The 23,551-nt window shown below is 40.4% G+C and overlaps 2 protein-coding genes across 8 annotated transcripts in view; one reads left to right on the top strand and one right to left on the bottom strand.

Annotated features, from left to right (window-relative positions):
* The window catches only part of FBXO36 (F-box protein 36), a 100,101-nt gene extending 90,794 nt beyond the window's left edge, over positions 1-9,307 (top strand). The window contains exon 4 of the mRNA XM_082396289.1: positions 8,807-9,307. Coding sequence (XP_082252415.1) covers positions 8,807-8,995 — 189 coding nt within the window. The 3' untranslated portion in view covers positions 8,996-9,307. The remainder of the gene's footprint in view (positions 1-8,806) is intronic.
* Positions 9,308-16,086: 6,779 nt separating this feature from the next.
* Positions 16,087-23,551, bottom strand: part of SLC16A14 (solute carrier family 16 member 14) — a 39,167-nt gene continuing 31,702 nt past the window's right edge. For all 7 annotated transcript variants that reach the window (XM_082396249.1, XM_082396250.1, XM_082396247.1 and 4 more), the window contains one exon: positions 16,087-21,692. In XM_082396249.1, coding sequence (XP_082252375.1) covers positions 21,541-21,692 — 152 coding nt within the window. In that variant the 3' untranslated portion in view covers positions 16,087-21,540. The remainder of the gene's footprint in view (positions 21,693-23,551) is intronic.

Genomic DNA, 23,551 nt, shown 5'->3' with positions numbered 1-23,551 from the left:
CGTTTCTCTAGGAGGATGCACTCTGTTTTGATACAGTATTTCTACTCATAGTCCTTTGGCCAGAACGAATTACACGGCCCCACGTAACTGCGTGGCGCAGGGAGATGTGGGAGAAGAGAGGGAATACTTGGTTAGCGTCACAATCTCTGCCACAAACTGGAAATCCCGAACAAAGCAGTGTGTACATTAAGATTCATATATATGAAGATAGTATCATAATAGTATTTTTTCTCAAATGCAGTTACCTGCTTTAACATCTTCCATACTAGAAAAAAGAGACCTTAATTTTTCATTTCTCCTCTTTTCTGTGTTTCTTGGGACTGTGTTTTCTGAACATGTGTCTGGCTTTAAAAACCAACTCAGAACCAAAGACTACACTATGCTTATAAAATACTTTTCCTGTAAAGAACTGAGTTTCTTACTCTCTTTCACCCTCTGAGATGTCTATTTTACACCCTCTTCTCTCTCGCCAAGTCTCTGTATCACACCTTCTTCCTCGCTCTTAACTGATGTTGTGGCTTCTTATTTCAATGAGAAACTAGAAGCAGTCATAAGAGAATGGCCTCCTAGGCCCCTCACCAGTTCTGCTGGTGCCTCGTTCTGCTTTACTTCCTGTTGCAGGTGATAAATTCTCCCTGTTACCATCCATGGCCACACCTCCACTTGTGGATTTCACTCCCCTCACCTGTTCAACAACTTGGCTCAGCAGTTATCCCTCTTCACCATGCATCACTGCATTATTAATTTTACCCCTCTACTGGATCATTTCCATCAGCACATAAACATACATTTAAAAAAAAATTGCCTTGACGTCACTCCCCAGTCTGCTCTTAAAGCAAAATTCCTCAAGCATTCTCTGCACTTGCTATTTCTACTTCCTCTCCTGTTCTTTCCTGGACTCACTGTAGCCAGACATCCATCCCCACTAAGCCACTGAAATTGCTCTTGTCGAGGTTGCTATTGTCCATCACCTTGTAAAATACACCAGTTTTTTTTTTTGAAAGATTTTTTTTTTGATGTGGACCACTTTTAAAGTCTTTATTGAATTTGTTACAACATTACTTCTGTTTTTTATGTTTTGGTTTTTTGGTTGCGAGGCACGTGGGATCTTAGCTCCCTGACCAGGCATCAAACTTGCACCGCCTGCATTGGAAGGCGAAGTATTAACCACTGGACCACCAGGGAAGTCCCACCAGTCAGTTTTTAATTCCCATCTTATTTGACTTTTCAGCAGCATTTACACATTTCATTATTCTCCAGGTTTTCTTTGCTCTTCTCAGTCTCCCTGGCTGAAAACTTTATGTCCTGACTGCTTAATGCTGGAATGTCCTAGAGCACTTCCTTGGGCCATTTTCTCTATCTACAGTCACACTGAGATGATAGCTTTAAATATTATTTACATGCATCTAATTTTCAAACATATGTTTCCAGGCCTGGTTGCCCTCTTGAACTCCTAACTTTTATATCTCATTGCATGCTCAATGCTTCCTCCTAGATCTAGCAGTATAGACATCTCAAATTTAGCACGTACACACCAGACCTCTGAATTTCCCCACACACATACTTATTTACCAATTCTAATTCTCCCACAGTCTTATTTTTCTGTCTTTGGCAACATTCACACAGCTGCTCAAGCCAAAAACTTGTCCTTAATTCTTCTTTTTCCTCTTACTTCTCATCTAATTCATTATGAGGTGGTATGAGCTCTACCTTCAAAATACATCTATCATCTGACTATGTCTCGCCTCCTGCCTGGCCACCATCCTGTTACACACCATCCTCATATCTTCCTGGATTTTCTAGAAAGAACTCCACAGTAGATTTGCTTTCACCTCATGGGCATAGCAGCGTACTTTCATCATTTTGCCTCAGGACTATGTCAGTTCTCCAGCTGTGAGTCATACTTACATCACAGAGATACTGATCCTATCATCTTCCTACATGCTGGTCCGCATTGATGACATCATGCTGATGAGCAGGAATAGCAGATACCCTGGATGCCTTGGTAAGATACGTATACGTCAGGGAGTTGGAGATGAGCTCCTCAAAAACTGAGAGGCCTGCCATCTCAGTGCATTATCTAGAATCCATTGCCTTATTGTAACTTCCTATCCTAAGAAAACAGCACAGCTCTTTGTGGATATTTTTAGTTTTAAGGTAACATACAGCACATTTGAGTTTGCTTCTCTGATTCATTTACCAAATAACCCATAAAGCTGCCAGTTTTAAATGGGGCCCAGCTGCTGGTCCAGATTGCAGTGTAAGCGGCTGAGTCACTTGCTCCTTATGATCCAGCAGATTCAATGGTGCTCAGAGTGTCTGTGGCCTGTACGGCTATGGTCTATCTGGATCCTTGCTGAACGTTATGGCGTGCGTCATCAGGAAAATCACAGCTCGTACCTCCAGGGTTTTAGAGTAAAGGTATGGATGCTTTTACAGATAACTGTTCTGCTATTGAGAAACAGCTCTTGGATTTCTGTGGGGCAAAGGCTAGCGTTTTGCCTAGATGGTCAAAGTCTTGAAAAGAACAAGATTTGGAGATTAATGAGGAGTTTTGGGGAAGAGGTATTTGGGTGGACTTTTCGGAATAAGCCAAAGAATCAAGATATTTGTGTCCCATGTGACTGCTCACCAAAGGGCACTCAGTGCCAAGGACGTTTTCAGGAATGAGATGATAAGGTGGTCTGCTCTATGGATGTCAGTCAGCTCCTTTCCCCAGCCGGGCTCATCAACCAAATGCCCAGGTGGCAAGGATGGCAAATTGTGCATGGACTCAACCACATGACTCTCTTCTTTTCAAGATTAATCTGGCCACTGTCACAGGAGAGACAATGCCGAGTCCCCAGGAAGGCGCCGTGCTCCAGGGGGTCCAATCAGTAACGAGGTGGTAGGTCCAGTTACACTGGACTCTTTTCACCAAGGAGAAAGCAGCGATTTGTCCTCTCTGGATGAGTTACCTATTCTGGGTATGGACCTGCTTTCCTGGCACGCCATGCTCCTTCAGCAACATTGTGTGTAAATTGACCAAATGCCTTATTTTTCCATCATTGTAGCCCATACAAGATTGCTTCAGATTATTTTGCTGAAATAAATTCATTTATTAAACAAATAGACATAAATAAATAAGGTAATGAGTACAGAATTTCCTGCTCTTAGCCTATATACTCCACTACCTAGAAATAGTTGTCCTCACGGCTTCTTGGAGGTGCTTAATCCCTCATCAGCTAACGGACAACACTTTACAAGGTTGGAGCGCGGTCTTACAGGATGTAATATAAGGTCTCAGTCACTGGCCAGAATGTGGTCCTGTTTCTTCTGTAGCTACAATCAAAGGTTGGAAGTGGGAGTATCATCTCTTAGAATCATACATAGTCACCCGTGTGAAAAAGTGTTGTTTCCTTCTCCACAGCTTAGGCTTCTAGTAGGTTAGGGATCTTGACAGTCAAAGAATGAATACTTTCACCTAAAGAACAACAATGACTCCACTGAACTAGAAATTAAGAGAATGAAGAGTGCTCCCAGGCTATCTGGGGCTCCTAATGCCACTGAACAGACAGGCAAAAAAAAACCCCCAAATGGGCATTACTATGTTGGCTCCGGTGATTCATCATGTTTATTAGAGAAAAATAGAGTTGCTTCTTCACAATGGAATTACAGAGGAGTATTTCTGGAACCCGGGGCATCCCTGCAAGTGCTTTCTTTTCTTTTTATTTTCTTTGGGGTGGCTGCACTGCCCAGCTTTCAGGATCTTAGTTCCCCAGGCAGGGAGGGAACCCCTGGGACGGAACCCCTGGCTCCTGCGATGGAAGCACAGAGTCCTAACCACTGGACAGCCAGGGATTTCCCTCTGTGAGTGCCTTCTAATACTGGCATGTTCAGTGGCAAAACTTATTTAAAGAAGACTAAAACATCTCCTACCTGAGAGATCAAGAAGTACTCACACCCAGCAGGAACCAGAGACGGATTGGATCATATCAGCAGGTATAGCATCTTGACCAGTTGCGGTGCTGGCTGAGAACAAAAGGATGGTGGAAAGGGTAGTAGAATGAGAAAATTACAAACACGACTCCTGCTTGTGACCAGTTGCAGAATCTAGGACTGTAGTAGCTCCCCATATTTTCTTCCTCACCCAGTGGTATGTACAGTTTTTAAATTTTTATTTAATTTATTTATTTTTGGCTACATTGGGTCTTCGTTGCTGCATGCAGGCTTTCTCTAGTTGTGGCGAGTGGGGGCTACTCTTCGTTGTGGTGTGTGGGCTTCTCATTGCGGTGGCTTCTCTTGTTGCAGAGCACGGGCTCCAGGTGCGTGGGCTCAGTCGTTGCGGCTCGCACGCTCTAGAGCGCAGGCTCAGTAGTTATGGCGCACAGGCTTAGTTGCTCCGTGGCATGTGGGATCTTCCCGGACCAGGGCTCGACCCCGTGTCCCCTGCATTGGCAGGTGGATTCCTAACCACTGCACCACCAGGGAAGCCCTGATATGTACATTTATATGTAAACCAATATTTTCCTCTTTCCCTTTCTTCTATTATTTTATATAGGGCAAGTCGGTACTGGTTAACTTTATAATTCTAGGATACAAAGATGAACTGGGATTAACTAGAGGTAACAAACACCACCCAGAGGTTTGTAGTGACTGCTGGGATTTGGTGGGAGTGGGGTGGAGGTGAAGGCAGAGAATAAACGCATTGTCGCCCGTATGAGGGGCAGTTGCGTTGGGTTAGGTGGAGCGTGTGCTGCTGCCGTCATTGGGAAGTTTAAGTGTGAGAAGAAGGGTATGTATGGGTAAGAAAAGCCAGGAGGTCAGACTGAGGAGCACGCAGTGGGTTGGCTGGCTTCACACCCGTTTGAGCTCCCTCACACTACACGGAGCTGCCCTTGTGTACTGTGAAGGTAAGAAAGATAAAAGCTACATTTCATGGATGCCTTTGCAAGTAGTGTCTTGGGCGTAGCCTGGGCTCTGTCAAGTAGACCCACGTGCGAGAGTTTTGGAAGGAAGATGTGAGCCCGGTGGGGCAGCCTCCGTGCTTTTCCTGCCAGCACAGTGCTGAGGCCTGTGGGGGAGGTTCTAGGGTCTGGTCCAAGGCGTCAGCACATCTCTAGGTGCTGAGTGTTGGGGAGCAGAAGCAGTGAGATTTCCACTAGAACAGTCTGGGTTTCTTGTTTTGTTTTTTAATCTGACTGCTGTTTTTTTTTTAATTAATTTTTATCAGAGTATAGTTGCTTTACAATGTTGTGTTAGTTTCTGCTGTACAGCAAAGTGAATCAGCTATACGTATACATATATCCCCTCTTTTTTAGATTTCCTTCCCATTTAGGTCACCACAGAGCATTGAGTAGAGTTCCCTGTGCTATACAGTAGGTTCTCATTAGTTATCTATTTTACTTTTGTAAATTTTTAAAAATGTTTTTGGAATAGACAAAGTCTTTATAGGCGTATAAACAAAGGCAGAAACCATGTATAAAAGACTATTAGGGCTTCCCTGGTGGCGCATTGGTTAAGAATCCACCTGCCAGTGCAGGGGACACAGGTTTGAGCCCTGGTCCGGGAAGATCCCACATGCCATGGAGCAACTAAGCCCGTACGTCACAACTACTGAGCCTGCGCTCTAGAGCCTGCAAGCCACAACTACTGAGCCCGTGTGCCACAACTCCCGAAGCCCACACACCTAGAGCCCGTGCTCCGCAACAAGAGAAGCCACCACTATGAGAAGGCCGTGCGCCACAACAAAGAGTAGCCCCTGCTTGCTGCAACTAGAGAAAGCCCACACGCAGCAACAAAGACCCAACGCAGCCAAAAATATAAATAAATAAATTAATTAATTTTAAAAAAGACTATTAGATTTGATTCTATTCCTGTAAACAAAATTTAAAAAATGTTTAATTTGCACATGTAAAAGCAATAACCCAAACTTTAGAAAGAAAATAAGCAACATATGATTAACTTTGCAGCATTATTATAAATTGGTAAGTAAAAGACTAATAATACCATAATACAAAAATGAACAGAGATTATGAACAATTAGCAAAAGAGGAAATACAAAAATCAACAAAGTTAGACAAAGCAATCTCATAAGTAAACAAAGAAATGTAAATTAAAAGAAGACACCTTTTTAGCCAACTAAGTATCAGGATTTATTTTGCATGATGATGTTCTGTATACACGACTCTAGGAATTATAAGTCAGTAAACACTTTCTGCAGGATACTTTAATGGTATATATTCAATTCTTTTTAAAAGTTAAATTTTTAAGAATGTACTTTAAAGAAAATCATGTGTTAATAAACATATATGTAACAAGGGTATTTATAGTAGAATTATTTTTAATCATTAGTTATCTATTTTATACATCTAGCTGCTGTTATTCCTGGCTGTAGAGCATTGAACGTTTCCCTCTGGTTTTACTAGATATTCTGTGAGCTTCCTATTGCCTGTACTGAATCCCCCTCTGCTTAAACAACATAGAATATATTCTGTGGTCTGAAACAAGGGGCCCTGTCCAATACCATAGGCGTTCCATACAGTTTGGATGGATGGATGAGTGGAGGAATGAATAGGCTATTGAAAATTGTGGGGCAGCTTATCTCCACACTAAACGGACCAAACTATAGTCATTTTAGTGTGTATTTCTCTTTTCTATTTCTTCCCTTATTGTTTCTCAACCCGTTGTTCTCTGCTTTCATACTCTGCCTCTGATGGCATCAACCAGCCTTCTAATTTGCTGTGTCTAGACTGCTGAGGGCTAAAGGCTGTACACGAAACTAAAACAAATTCTAAGGAAAGGAAGAACGATTAGTGAGTGTAGGCCTTTTCTGCAGAACCCTGACGCCTTTCTAAATAGAGCCCAACTGGATTCAGTATTCTGGAGTTGGAGGGACTTTACCATGCCTGTCTGCTTCTCCTATTTAAGTGTTAAAGTTGCCCTCTAATTTTAAATAGTGAAATAATTAGTTCAACCTAATTTTTGTCAGTCAGATCAACTCTCTTTATTATTCACAGGCACAGGGTCTGCACAGATCATTATCCGTAGATAATCTTGTTTCCCACCATTATTGACCTTCCAGCGGCCCATCTGCTTCTTGTGTTTCTTTGCCTCCTTGTAAGTGGAGTCTTTGTGAGTTGCTCCAGGGGGCCGTGTCTGGGAGGGTCTGAGCAGGAAGGAGGAGCCCCAGCCCACGAGCTCTGCGCCGCTCCCCGCCCCCGCCCCCCGCCAGTTTAAAGGAACTGTGGGCTCCTTAATGATCCTCTGTCATGCCTCTTCTTTCCACTGCTGGATTTTCACATGTGACGGGGGAATCAGGTTGGTGATGAACTTCCCTGAGCGCACAATGGGCACAGGAAGGATGGAGCCAGGAAGTGTTCTGGGGCCCACGTGAGACCCTTCTTTGAGCACATTTCATATTACTGGAGTTATCACTATGCAACGTCAAATATCCAAGCACCTTTAAATGTTCCTAGTCTTGCATACAGGTACCAACAAATCATGGCTATCGCTAAGGTCGGAAATAATAAATGTAATGGAAGCTTTAACTTTAGGAAAGATTTGGGGGCATGGAAGCAAGGGGTTAGGAAATCTCCTGTTAAGAGTGTTTAGTAGCAGAAGACTGATGGGACTTCCCTGGTGGTCCAGTGGTTAAGACTCCACGCTTCCACTGCCGGGGATGTGGGTTCGATCCCTGGCTGGGGAACTAAGATCCCACATGCCCAGCAGTGCGGCCAAAAAAAAAACAAAAGTAGTGGGAGACTGATGAACATAGTTGCCATACATGATGGTGACAATTGAAAAAGTCCTAGTAGGAAATCTTGGGTAAATGGAAGCTGAACTCTGGCAGCTTTGAACTTGGAGGGAGGGCAGAGTGGTCTTGTGCAGATTTTGGGCCAGAGGGGTCTTGTCTGTCCTTAACTTCATGGCCCTCAGGTAAAGGCCCAGACTGCAGAAGAACATCCCTGGGAAGGCTATTCCCAGAGAACGGCTCACTTTGCCATGTGCCTGGCAGGCTTGGGGAGTGACTGCATCTTGTAGGCCACTCTGTTGCATGGTGTGATGTTATGCATGCACAGGACTCCGAATAAAACATGAGGACGGGACCCTGGCACCAGGAATGTCTAAATTTTAGGTGTGCTGGTTGGCAGTCTCCGAGGGCTGCTTGTCTGCTTCGATGCGGTTCGCCACTGAGTAGCCCGCAGTGAACTAAGGTGTCCGCTGTACAAGACCGGGGAGAGGTGACTCAAGCAAGGGTTTAACATGAAGCTGAGCAAGAGTTAGCAACGCTCCTCCTCGAGAAACTGCTGCAGCCCTGGGTGAAGATCGGTTGACCACACCGTTATCAGCCTGTTATGTGGCTAACTGGAAATTCACCATATAATGTTGCGTATGTAAACTATATCATGTTGTATGCGTACTGTTTATAACTATGTCGCATTTTGCATCTTTTTTTTTTAACTTTTTATTTTATACTGTAGTATAGTTGATTAACAATGTTGTGTTAGTTTCGGGTGTACACCAAAGTGACTCAGTTATACATATACATGTATCTATTCTTTTTCAAATTTTGCATCTTAAATGAGATCAGGACTTGGTTTATTCCGTTAATCGAATATTGCTTCGTCCTTTAGATACTTGTGCACTTGCGTCTCTCCTCAAAGAGGAAGTTTCTGGAGTCAGAACTGTGTCTGGCACATGTTTGTGCACCCGTGGTGTTTCCTCCAGTGTCTCACAGGCAGCAACAGTTGGATAGTGATCTGAGTGAGTGAACTTTTCCTTAACCCATGTATGATGTCCCACCTCTGACTTTTTCCACCCACAGTTGTGCACGTCAGACAAACTGTGGGAGCAGATCGTCCAGTCTGCCTGTGACCACATCACCCCAGACATGAGAGCCTTGGCCCAGGATATGGGCTGGAGACAGATGTTCTTCACCAACAAGCTGCAGCTCCAGCGGCAACTCCGCAAGAGGATACAACGACAAGGAAGCCAGAGGAACAGTGAGCTGTAGGGTCACACATTCCTACCTGCAGGAGAGTTGAGGCACGGCGGTGTTTTCCGTCTGTGTCCAAACCTCTTCTGCTGCCTTTGATTAAGAACGAAGGTTTTGTTGATTCAAGGAGCCATAGAGTATTTGCACACAAATGCAGCACACCGCCTCTGCTGGGCTTTGCCCGAACCATGGTCCCTGCCACAGGGAGGGTCAGGTCATGGCCCCAGCACAGGGGCAGCAGGACAGGAGGTGCCCATGTCCTGCCACCCATAAGAAAAGAGGCTTCTGCTGTATGGTAACAAACAATAAATGATTATTAGCAGGTTTTTATTACGTATGTATTTTATCTAGACGTTGGAAAGGGGAGCACGGCTTTTGAATTTTTCCTGGCGTCTGTCATCTGAGTGCATCCATGAGTAGGTGGCTGCGTGTCCCCATAGGGAACCGTGAGGGGACAGGGGCAGCGGGAGACACTCCTGCTGAGTGCAGCTGCCTTCCTGACTCTGCTCCGCTAAGATGGTATTCAGGTCCCCCACCCTCGGGACCCGGGATGCCGGGCTCCATCCCCCCACGTGGACAGCCTCTGACCCGGCCCTGGGACATGGCTGGAGAGAATTCTAGGCATTCTGCTTGCAGACCTCGTGCAGAGTCCAACTTCCCAGGGCTTTACGTTGTCAAATAAACCCACAAATGTTTCTAAGAGAGGTGCGGCTTCCCCAAAGAAATGTGGACAGTTACCGTTATTACAACAGGGATTTTTTTGGGGGGAGGTTGTTTGATTTTTATTTTATTAAAATTTTATATAAAATTTTATTGTATAAAAATTTTATATAAAATTTTATTGTATAAAAATTTTTATAGATTTTTAAAGGTTACTTTCCACTTACAGTTATTACAGACTATTGGCTGTATTCCCTGTGTTGTGCAATACATCCTTGAGCCCATCTTATCCCTGATCGTTTGTACCTCCTTCTTCCCTACCCCTCTATTTCCCCTCCCTCTCCCCCTCCCCACTGGTAACCACTAGTTTGTTCTCTAGATCTGTGAGTCTGCTTCTTTTTTCGTTATATTCACCAGTTCGTTGTATTTTTTAGATTCCACATGTGAGTATAACAGGGAATTTTAAAAACACAGGCTGTGGGTAACTGAGTGAAAACCCAAGTACATTTTGTATTCTGTTAAGTTGGCAGAGGGGCAAAAGCGGTACAGTTTTAGGGGAGAAAATTCTACCTCCCTGAGATGGGTTATTTAACAATTGTTTTCTCCTACGTTCTCATGGCAATCAAGTACCCAGACAAGGCGCTCACAGCAGCAAATAGTCTCATGACTCCTTTTAGGCTACAGAGCAAAGTAGCTCTCAACCTCCCATCACCTTACCAACACTATGAGCTCTTCTTGCCTGCAGTCTCCACTTCGCTACATAGAAAAATAATGCCCCCCCCAACCCCACACTCGCCTCCCGCTAGAGGAACCTCCTGTGATGCCCTGGAATCTCCCCAATGGTGGGGGAGAAGGGGACTCTGGCTGTTCTCCCCACTCACTCCTTCTGGAACAGCTCCATAGCCGTAGCTTAATGACAGATTCTTTCTTTTCTGTTTTACTAAACCTGGATTCATATCAGATCAGACTTTAACCCCCATCCACACACCCTTAACACTCAGTCTTGGATTTCCAGGGACACCTGTGAAATCAAAGGCAGTCTCCTTCCTGGCAGATGAAGAACCTGTCAAAGTTGTGTCTGGTGGCTGGCAGACAGGCGGAGGGCCCGTGCTTCTGTGCGGCTCCCGCTGCCTCGTTTCGCCCGGAAGTTCCAGACTTCACTCCCGGCCAGGTTTTTAGTGACAGGTTAATACCACGTGCATGCGGCAGCTGCGTGTGTGCACAGCATAACTGCGTAAATATCAAATTACAGCCCATTTGTAACATCGATTCAAAATGCCAACAGCTTAAAAATTTCATGTGTGATGTTTTATCAACTGAGTTCTGAAAGCTTATGGGCATGTATAATAATCTAGATTCAACATGAATCAGTAAGAACACATATTTGGCCATTTGAAAACTTACTATCTATATAAAAGATAATAAGATAAATATAGATGCTAAAAGCTAAATAATTAAAAATGAGTTGTTAATATGCTGGCTACTTTAAAGTAATGGTTAAACAACATAGGTTATTAGATTATTTCAATAATTATTTGTCCTCATAATTTGAGTGCCTTATTACCTTATTATAGTTATTTTTACTAAAATAGGAGCAGTATCATCAACCTAAAATCCTGCAAGGCACCAGCACCCTCAGTGGTCTTTCATTTTGCCTCTCTCTCCCGCCTCATTCGGGAGGCGATGATGATTTGCCTCTCTGCCTCTGTTGACAGCTTTCATGTGGACGGATAAATCTGCTTTGTTCATGACATATTTCAGAGTAAAATGTCACAGCATTTTATACTTGCCTTTTCTTATCTCTTCACTCAAAAGCGTTTCTACTCGGCTATCATTCACCATTGTAATTGTAAAAGTAAAATACTGATATTTTCTGATGATTTATATATTTAGTGTTATAAGAACAATCTATTTATTTATTATTATTTTTTAAATTATTTATTTATTTTTGGTTGCATTGGGTCTTTGTTGCTGCGTGCGGGCTTTCTCTAGTTGCAGCGAGCAGGGGCTACTCTTTGTTGCGGTGCATGGGCTTCTCATCGCGGTGGCTTCTCTTGTTGCGGAGCATGGGCTCTAGGCGCACGGGCTTCAGTAGTTGTGGCTCGCGGGCTCTAGAGCGCAGGCTTAGTAGCTGTGGCATGTGGGATTAGTTGCTCCGTGGCATGTGGGATCTTCCTGGACCAGGGCTTGAATCTGCATTGGCAGATGGATTCTTAACCACTGTGCCACCAGGGAAGTCCAAAAACAATTTATTGACAATAGCAAATGTGAATATTTAATTTATAAACTAAAAAATAAATACATTATACTCAATGTCAACTTCTATTACTGCTTTTTTTCCTGAACAGGTTGGCATAGTACATGCATTAAACCTCGATTATATGGAATCCACAATGTTTTGTTTTATTGAGTAGGGCCAAGAATTTAGGCTGTGATTATATTTGGGGGAGGGGCGGGAAGCAGGGGTCAGGTCAAATCACTAGTTACCACTTGTTGTTGTCTTCTGAGCTGCTTGTGTACAAGATGGTCATCAGCCCTCATTTATTACCCAAACCAACTGCCCAGTTGCTGAAGAATAATATCAAAGGACCTTACATAAAACATCTGTGCAGCATAGTTTTTTGCTCTGAGCTTTAGTGTAATGACCTCTACAGTTTGTGTTGTGATATGATACAGTGTGAGAGAGAATCCAAGCTTTTCCACTCTGAACAGTTGGCTTCAACTTGAAATGGATGCCTTTGGTTGGGTGTTAAATAGACAGGCTACCACCATACTAAAGAAAGGTGTGCACCTGCAGTTAAAAGCATTCTATTACGTAGCAGGTCATTTTACAAAGTAAAATTAACATCTTAGCTTTACATGTTTATTGTTTTGAAATGAGATCATCCGCACACTGGGATAGCATTCTTTTGCCCTGGCAACATGGAACCCTCAGGGATGGGAGCTATGGAGGACTCGCTGTTTCCTGCTTATCACGTTCCCTCAAACAGAGATCTTCATTCAGAAAAGCTATTTTCCATTGGGAAATCTGTTCTGCCCATCCAGAAAGTCTGAGAGCCATAGATCATGGTCACGGACTGAGTTGGAATAACCTTAGGAACAATAATAATAATAGCAACTTCCATTGATTGTCTACTGGTTACCAAGAAATAAACAGGTAGTAACCGATTTAATTCTTACGGCAACCCTTGAAGGTAAGTGATGATATTTCTGTCTTATAGACCAGGGGTCTATAAACTATGGCATATGTCTAATCTAACCAGCCACCTGTTTCTGTATATGAAGTTTTATTGTGCCACGGTTTATGACACACAGTGGCAGAGTTAGATAGCCACAATATAGACTGTATGGCCGGCAAAGCCTAAATTATTCTCAGGGAGGGCAAGTTAATTTTCCAAAGGTTTTATGACTAATAAGTGGTAAAGCTGAGATTCACCTCTATACCTACTGAGTCTATGTTCTTAACCACAAACGCCACACCACCTCTCCTTTCAGAGCCAAAACCATGTTTGGCCAGTGGAACTTGAAAAGGTGATGGAATTTGCCCAAGGTCATATTTGAAATTATAAGGGGGAGGACCTTGAGCGTACTATGAGAGACCATACTAATTTAGTTGGCCAGAGAATGTTCCAAGCTTTTGATGAACTAAATTATTGCCCATTTTTCTATAAACAAATATTGTAAATTTATTTAAATACTAATAAGTATATTCTTCTTCAAGGCCCTTACATGCTCTTAGGGAAAACCGGGGAAAGGACTGAGTAACAGAGTGGAACATGGCTCACTGGGACCTTCCCAAACTCAGTCCTCTCTTCTTCCTGCTACTTTCCTCCACTGGGGACCAGACCTTCCCAAGGAACTCGCACCTCTTTCCACTTCACCTGACAATGAGAGAGGCTACCCAGTGCCAATTTGAGACCTTCGGCCCGACTCTCTCTGTTTTCATTGTTGGAAGTCCAGGCAGTTCATCTATAGCATCTTTAATGCATTGCCAGTGATCTGCTCTCTGCCCTGACTCAGTTTCCCTTTCTTAGATGCTGAATGCTGCTGCTTCTCAGTCTTTGCATTTGAACATCAGCATTCTCCCCGCCCCCCCATCACTGTTCCCCCAACATTTTGGCTTTGCAGCCCCGGAGTCCACATAAGCCACACTCCATCCATTGTTATAGTTAAGGATGGCTCATTAGCTTTAAAAAAGGGAGATGAGAAATCTCGCTTTCTTAGCTCACAGCTGCACCATCTAAGCCTAAACATGAAGAAAAAGATGAATCAGAAATCTACTAAAAAAGTGTAAATATGAAACAAAATATGACTCAAAAGCTATCTATTCCATGGCTTTATAATGTTAAAATTTTACCTTTTTGGTACCTTCTAAGTTGTGGTATCATTTTAAGAGACATCATTCAGAGTCTAAAGACAGAGGAATTGAATATTTTAAATGTAAGTGTGATGAGTTCATTAAAAGCCAAAAATTGATTGTTATAGCTTTTCAACCCAGAGAGGCAAAGCCATTGAAGTACCCTGCAGGGTAGGTGACTGTGCAGGTTACTTCATCACAGGAAGTGCCTCTGGCACCCAAAGAAAGGTATGTAAGCCTTACAGCTGACACTGCTGAATGCTGGCTGGATGGAGAGTCCGCAGAAGAAATTACAGCAGCGCCACTTTCTAATGATACAGTAGCTTGTCAGATCAAAGATTTAGCTGCAAACAGGAAGGCTGAGTTAATATCTTCTCTGCAGAATCGTACTTTTGTCTCACAAATGGACAAATCAATAGATGTGGCCGGACTCGCTGTTTTGCTTGTGTTCATCTAGTATCACACCAACTAGACAAAGATCTTTTATGTGAATGCTTGGAAGCAAACACAAGGGGTGCTGAACCATTCAAAATACTGAATAACTTGATTCACTCCCGTGGTTGATCCTGGAGCAGCTGTGTTGAGGTTTGCACTGATGGTGCAGCAGCAGTGGTGGGTGCTGCTGATGCCTCGGCATGAGTCAAAGCCGCGCCACCAAAACGCACCAGAGGTCATTGTATTTTTCATTGCTATGCTTGCAGTCAAATAATGGCCAGATTCACTTACGGACATCCTTGAGGAAACAGTAAAAATGACCACCTTTTATGAAGTCTTTACTCTTGACTGCACATCTTTTTAATATCCTGCGTGACAAAATTGTTACCAAGCCAAACTTGGGTCCACTTGAGCAGCAAAGCCAATCTACTGACAACCCGGTTGTGGTGAAGGAAAATGCAGTGTTTATTGCAGGGTACCAAGCAAGGAGAACAGGCAGCTCATGCTTAAAAGACCCCAATTCTGATAGCTTTCAGGGAACAGTTTTTAAAGACAGTGTGAGGGAGGGGGTCACAGGGTGTGTGGTCAGCTCACGCACAATTCTCTGATTGGTTGATGGTGACGTAATAGGATGAAGTTTTGGGAATCTCAGTCATCAACCTTCTGGTTCCAACTCGTCTGGGGTCTACATTGCTGGTGGTCAGCATGCAGTTAACTTCTTCCACCTGGTGGGGGTGTTAGTATCTGCAAAACAACTCAAGGATATGGCTCGGGAAATTATCTATAGCCCTTGATGAAGACCTAAAGGTCCTTGACTTTGTTTTATGGCTAACCCATTATTATTTTTGTCTTGCTTGAGTGCTTTCCTTTCTTTCTGCATTTTCTCAGTTCTCTGATTAAATTTGCTCTTTGGAACTCAGGGAAGGCCTAGCAGGCTAGAGCTTTTTTACAAATAAGAGGTGAGGGATGTGGGGTGGGGGGGTGTGTGTCCCTGGGAAGGCCCTGCAGGGTCCTGCTTGGTTTCGAAATGGAAAATATGCACAAGGCACATCAGCTGCAAATCGAAGTCCATTGGTTGTCTTGAGGAAAAGCACTTGTGTAACTGAGTTGCAAACTCAACTATGGATTTTTCGTGAAATACCATGTTTATGTTTGGCAGATACATTATTGAAGATGAGGCTGTCACTTCAAGGAAAATAACTGCAGTATTTGTTGCCAATGATAACATTTAAGCTTTCCAAAGGAAATAAGAATTTTGGAAAACTTACATCAACCTCCATGAGCTTGTCCACTTCCCAGTTGAGATATAATTCACATACCATAAAATTCACCCTTTTAAAGTATATAATTCAATGGTTTTTATATATTCAAAAATTTGTGAAACTATCACCATTATCTAGTTTTGTCACCCCCTAAAGATACCACGTGCCAATTCCTCTCTCCTCCCAGCCTCTGGCAACCACTAATATACTTTCTGTCTATGGATCTGCATATTCTGGACATTTCATATAAATGGAACCACACAATTATCATATGATTTTAAAAAATATTGTTTGAGATATGAAAACATTTGGAAGAGCTACAAAACTCAGTAGATCAGTATTTTCCAAATTACTAAAGCATTATGTTACGAAATCATAAATGGGCAAAAGAGCCATTCAAAGTGCAAGACAGGCTTTTAATGTAACGTTTTACAAAAAGTTATTTGATATGGTGTCAGATTACACAGTGCAAATAACCTTTAAGAAATACCACTTGTTGAGTTTTGTTGTGGTATCAAAAAAAAAAAGACCAAACAAACTACAATTATCTGAAAAGACTATTAAAATAAATACTCCTCTCTTTCCAACTACATATAGGTATGAGGCTGAATTTCCTTCATATATGTCAATCAAAACCATATATCAAAACAGATTGAATGCAGAAGCAAACATGAGAACCCAGCTGTCTTCTATTATGCCAGATATTAAAGAAATTGGCAAAAATGTAAAAAAATGCTGCTATTCTTACTAAAAAAATTTTGGGGAAATATGGTTACTTTTCAAAACAATGTTATTTATATTAACATAGTAGGCTCATTATTATTTTAAAATGAAGCAATACTAAATAATTTTTTAAATTTCTGTTTCACTTTCTAATATGGTAAATATCAATAAGATACAGCCTACAAAAACAAAAGATCTTTGGGACTTCATTGGTTTTCAGGACTGTAACATGGACCTGAGACCCAAGAGTTTGAGAACTGTAAGTTTATCACTTGTTGTCTGCATCTTTCATTTGACAAACAGACATTCCTAGGGATAGTTCTGCATTCGTTTTATTGAACCTCTCTGTGTCTTTTATATTATTAATTACAGTTTCATTTAAACAGGTTACAAGTCTCATCTCCCTTAGCTTTGTTATTGCATCATCACTTCCAGCAATAGCAGCTTCCTCTGCACGTGGGCCACTCGAGGGCAGGCACTTGGCATCAGCCTGCCTTGTTCTAATAGGAGCCCAGTTTACATCTGTTGAATGGAAAGAAACTAGGGAGACAGTGGAATGAAAATACTATACACTAGGAGTGCTCCATGGATAGTAATTAATCAGAATGTCATATGCATAAAAGGAAATAATGTGAGGGAGTCAGGAAAAGCATTTGAAATTGATTGCAGGTGGGGAGGAGTGTCTATCACAATATTACACATTATGGTCAAAAAGTAGAAGCAACCTAAATGGCTAACAATTGGGAATTTGTTTTTAAAACATTATAATTTATACAGTCATTAAAAATGATGTTGCAGATAGGTATTTGTTACCTGGAGTTTTTTGACTTAAACTGACCATTTTTCCTCCCTCCTCTCTGCCTCATCTCCTCACCCCTTAAAAAAAGAGTTGACAGAATAACATTATCAAAACTGTATTTAATGCCTCAGTTGTGCTGGAGTGAAAAAAATGGTTGAGACCACTGTACTGAAGATGCACATCTACTGATATGGAAAGATGTCCTTGATAGAGTGTTCATGCAAAGAACAACTTATAATTTGCTTTATAATTATAATTTATAATAAAATTTAATTATAAATTATACTTTAAGAGTATAAAATTGTTTTTGAGAAACACATGCACAAACAGTAAAAGGGTATAAAAGATATTGCAATGATTATATCTGGGTACTGGAATTACATTTAAATTTTTTCTCCTTATTTTTACACTAACTTCAATATACTAATATATACTTATTTGCTTACCAAATTCAGTGTATTAATAAACATGTAACATAATACTTTTGTAACAGAAAACAAATTATTTTTAATTTGTTAAAATATAATAGTGGCTCTCAAGCTTCTCTTTATCAAGGTGTTACACTAGTAGTCATTTATCAAAAGAAAAAAACAATGCTAATAAACTCACTTTTGCTTTTTCAAAAAAAAGAAAGAAATCGATCGGAATGTTTTACACTTAAATATGCTGAGAGCTGGTCTCCAGTTTTAGTGAGCATAAAAATCAACTGATAAGCTTATTTATTGGGTTGGCCAAAAAGTTCGTTTGGGTATTTCTGTGACATCTTACGAAAAACCCGAACGAACTTTTTGGCCAATCCAATACAAGGCAGATATCTTGGCCCCATCCTCCAAGATTCCAATTCATTAGGTTTTAAATAGCCCCAGGAATCTGCATTTAAAATAATTTTGGATACAAGTTTTAAATTGACAAATCATCATGTGCATAAGGGAAAAAGTCAGGCCCACCCCAGAGCCCAAACTTCCCTCCCCAGAGCTGAACACTGTTAATGTTCCCTTCTGTTTCCTTCCAGAAATGTTCTATATATATATACAAGCCATATGAATAACGTTTTTTGTAGTTAGCAAAAACATAATTGGGAGTACGTTAAACATGTCTCGCTTTTTTTCTCTTAGCAGTATATCTTGGATACTGTTGTCTAATTTTACATATGAATCGGTATTTTTTCTTTTAACAGTTGCATAAATACCATACTTTATTTAACAGTTCCCATTGATGGACATTTAAATTATTTCCAGTCTTTTATATAACAAACAATAAATCAGAAAATCCTTGTTCATTTGTCTTTGTTCGTATGTAGGAAAAAATTTTAGAAATGCAGTTGCTGGATTATAGGGTGTGTGCATTTTAAATTTTGTAGCTGAACTTGGCCCTTCTAACAGTCACACCCAGTGATTCTCTCTAGGTGGTTTTATAACCATACGTAGAGAAAAACTCTTCCAGGGGAAAGAACCAAACAGATAATTATCACTTATATTTTAGGAGTTTTCCTCTTAAAGCTAAGAAAATAAAGATTTTGTACAAAAACTCACTGACCATCTTTAAAGAGGACAAAATTTATTTAGTTGTATGTAAATAAAAAGTATTTGGATATGTGAGAGGAAACCTATAAAGCACATAACATAAATATACAATCAACCCTATACAATATCATCAGGATATATTTAAACAGGAAATAATGTATTTGCTGTAATTCTTTATAAGCATTCTCTTTTTTTTTCTGTTGGCAACATGAATATTGCAAGTAGGTTTTACTTTTGTCTTTGTAAAACGGGGACTTGATTTGGTAGAAATCACCACTCCTAAAAATAGGGCGAATCAACAAACAACTGGACAGACTGAACATAAGCAGGTCTAACTTGGATATTTAACTAAAGCTGGGTCATTGGATAAAAAGTTCGTATTTGTGATGCACAAGTAGTAGTGCAAGCATCAAAATGCATCGGCTGTATAGCACCATTCCCGATATTTAACAGCGCCTCTTGTTAATTTGGTACTGTCAGTAAATGAAAGTAAGGGAGTAATGTAGTTAGTTTTAAAACACACAACGTGTTTTTCAATCTATCATCCTAATTTAATGGTAAATATATAGAGAGAAAAACGTTGCCTCAGCATTTAAGATTACCTTTATCAAAAACAGAGAGCTGGGTTCTTTCACAGCAGCCAAAGATGTCATGATAACAAACAGGTCATTGTGTTGGACCAAATGGAGTATGACATGCAATTTATTATCTATAAGAATTTACAGGCAATTCTTGAATCACTGGAGGTAATATTGCATATATTAGCCATGCTTTTCTTTCTCCTTTCCATTAGCTGCCTTTTATGATTATTGTTATTTTGGTGGTCCCTTTCATTACCCAACCCCTCCCACTAGACATTAGAGCAGGAAATAATGGAGATGAAACAAAAAGGAAACGTGTCCATGTAATCGCTTGTAAACAGCTCTAAAGGGTTTGGTGGAGTAAAAGACTGAAATGGCAGGCTAAAATTAGGCTGGGGTAACATTCTGTGACTCCAATTACTAGTACCATTCCTGCCTCTAATTACCAAGGATAACTGAGAATGGTCTGTACTCACTTTAGATAAATTTGACCCAAGACACTGGCCATGATATTAAAGCATTTGTGTGTGTGTGTGATGAGCAAATTGTAAGTGGAAATTTAAATAGTTCTAAAATATGTGTAAACAAGTAAGGCAGCCAGAAATTTCAGAATGATTCTGGGAAGAACATTCTGCAGTCTGAAACATGTTTGGCTTAGAAAAATAGAGATCTCCGATAAAGTAAGAGCATTATGTGATGTCATGGATCACAGTTATCTTCTGTTTGAAATCAATCAAGAGAACTATTTTAAAAACTGTGCTGAGCTCAGGCAGATGAACTGTCCATAGAACAGCAAGACACTGGAGAAGGGCTATTTGTTACCACTACTCCAATGTCAAGTGCACAGACATTTGGACCAAGGGCATTTTATTATCCTCACAACATGATAGTCTCATATTTGGGATTAGTAACATGCTTGACAGATGATTTAACCACCAACTTTACATGTTAACCAGCAATTAGTTTTCTATTTTATTTACTGGGCAGGAGGAACTCAGCAAAAAAATTTTCTATAGGCCTCAGATTGTGCTCATAAACTAAGAGGCCAATGAAATGAATAAAAGTGCTTGAATTGTAGCCCTTGATTCAGTGGTTGTATGCACGAATATGAGTTTCACTAAGGAGATTATTAATATTATTTATTTGTTAAGGTTTTGTCTCAAGGTTCAGTTTATAACTGGATAATATTGAATTAGGAGTAACAGCAAATGCTTTTCTTAGAGAGGGATTTAGAAATTGTATGCCCTAGCTGCAGAATTCTTTAATAAAAATATAAACTGTGTTTCTTTAATTGTACTAAATGTATTACCTTTGAAGTTAGAGCCTGCCTTTGTTTTACACTGGTAGATCAACAGCTCCCTGTAACAATTTCTGAAATCCAGCATATTCTTGTGCTTAAAATGCATTTACAGGTTTTCCCCACTATCTGAAAGCAGAGCGTTCTATGAAACCTTAACTGAAATGGCATAAAGCAAAGAAGCCATGACCTTAGGTCACATCTTGCTCAGGGATGCACAAAATAAATCGAGATCAAGCACAGATGCTCACAGACACAGTTCAAAGCTATGGCGACTTGAGCTGCGATGCTGAATGTGGTTCCCTGGAAGGAGCCTGACGGCGCCACCCTTGCTGCTCCGGCCAAGCTGCCTCTATAAAGGTTCACAGCAAAACGAACGCTGAACGTGGTTCCCCTTTTCTTTTTGTAAAAGCGAAAATCCTCCTTGGGGTTCTTCTGGTGAGTGAAAACAGGTACTAACGTAGGTCTTTCATAAAAGCAAAGCAGTGGAAAGCGCTTTCAAAAAGCAGGGGAGACCTGTATCTGTAAGATTTCCAGAAGCACTTAGATACCTTATTTTCACCTTAAAAAGGAGTAGTTGGGTTGAAAAGCTTTAATTCTCTGTCTTTGTTTTAAAAACTGTTTCTAAAACCCTAGTCTTAGTGGATGATGAGATAACTTTTTAGAAGGGCGTTTCTACCAATGATTTAATAGGCTGTCTTTGCAGGACACGGTCATCTCTTAAGATGCATGTAGTCCTTAATGCCTCTCCCTGCACAGAAAGGCAGTGCTGCTTTCAAACGAAGCCATGACAGTGGCGTTTACAAACGACTGTGCCAGTTATGGGACAACGCGCTTTCCCATGATATGTCACAAGCTCCTCACAGCAACCATGTGAGGTAGGCATGAGTATGACAAGGAAATCTTACGTGGAACATAACAGGACACTACGCATTTGCACCACCCATGTATTTTTTTCTGGATTGTTCTATAATTTGAATACACGGTTGAATGAGTAAAAAGAGTATTCCTACCATGTAGAGTAAACCACATATATAGAAGGAAAAATCATATTTTTGTGTGATGTCGTAGATCCACCCTGCAAAACAAAAAAGAATATATTCAGTGTAATGAAGTTGAGAAAATAAAGTCAAGAGCACAAAGCAAGCATTTATTACTACTATAAATAATTCTCTAAGGACTTATTATATGTCATTTAATGCCCCAACGTTTCATTTGGCCATTTTTAAGTCTGGGCTGTTGGAACCAGAGTTCTTGGTGCGTGGGGATGGCTGCATTTACCTTTGAAGTCACTGGGGTACTTTTAAAGGCACTGAAACAGTAGCTGGCCGACCTATAAGGAGAATCTTCTGGCCCACAGCCCTTGGGGTAACTCTCAGGCCGGCACAAAGCCAGCAGTGAAAAGTGAATCTAATGATTTTCTTTTTACACAAATATAAACACAAATCTTTTCTAAAACCTCAAAACTCTTCTGAAGAAGTTTCTCGTGTGTATACAAAGAGGCTGAGCAGAAGACATTTGAACTTTCATTCATTCTTAAGTATAAGGGTAAATATCTGTTCTAGAAAGAATCAAAAATTCCAGGTTTTATAAAATTCACATTTACAGCTATAAACCTTTAATATATATATTTAAATTTATGAAAGTTTAAGTTGCCAAAGATATAGCCTTAAATGCTAACTAAATTATCAGTTCTTTAAAAAAAAAATACTTTACTATTATAGTCTAATACTTTCATATAATGATCTTACTAGGGCCTGTAAGATACTACCATATTTCATGGATTCTAAGACACCATGAATTACATGATGCATCATTATCTTATGTATCAATAAAAAGGAAATATATCATCAATTAAAATATGACTTGATATTTTCTTAGAACTTTGTACAAGGTATTCTGATTTCAGAGATGTTAAAATGTGAAAAAAAAGTCTCAGAAACTATGAAGCATGATGTTTCTTTCATTCACTTCAGTGATTAATTCTAAGGATCAGTCACATGTCATGGTCCCCACATAGCCAGCTATGCAAACTGAGAGGATTAAGCTATACACAGAATTTTATTTATGGTAAAAATGTAAATATAAGCATTCACTTTTTCCATTTCAACAAGTGCATTAATTAGTAAAGGCATAAGAAAAATATAAATGATTTAATGATCAAACACAGCATTCCATGGTCACTTTAAGGAAATTATCTTTTAAAAAGTATCTAATTGGCAAATGAATGCATAAATGCAACTTATAACCTCCCACCAACAAACGGCTACACAAAAGCAACTGCTAAATGTGTAAACTAGTATCTCTGACTTCCTGTGGCTTATCTGTATCTCTTGTTTATTGTATCTAGTGCTTAATGCACCTGGATGAGTCAAGGCTGTCATAAAGAAAAACAAACAATAGCATCGAAAATGTATACTTTTAAAAAACCCCTCAAAAGCTATGAATCCTGGATATACTTTAAAAGTAAACCAAGTTTTTGAGTTTGTTATTTGATATATAAAAGAAGAGAATACCAGAGTCCTTAGATATGGCTTAGTAAATGTTCTATCACCTTTTCTTAACTTCCAGTTTGAGACAAGAGGGACAGATAAGATTAGACATATAATCCAGAAACAGTGATTCAGCTTCAGCACTGAATCAGAAAGACACAGTGACATATGAACAAAAACACACCCAACTTTTGCTCAGTGCCACCATTTGTCAGCTGTGGACCACTGTGAATTATGATGAAGTGAATAATTCACTTGCAGATAACGCCGAGTGGTGTGTCTCTATAAGCAGAGTACATGACAGCACTATCTTCAGCTACAATTTCTAAAAAATCAATACATATAAATGAGGTTCTCATACCCCACTCATCCCATATGAAAGCTGATCTTGTCAGTTTAACAGTTAAATCCTCCCTTTTCATATGATCAAGTGATTGAGAGAGAG

This window comes from Balaenoptera borealis (assembly GCF_965194805.1).
Source record: "Balaenoptera borealis genome assembly, chromosome: 6".
Classification (NCBI taxonomy): Eukaryota; Metazoa; Chordata; class Mammalia; order Artiodactyla; family Balaenopteridae; genus Balaenoptera; species Balaenoptera borealis.
The sequence above is the reverse complement of the archived record's forward strand: the minus strand, read 5'-3'. Positions and strand labels throughout refer to the sequence as shown.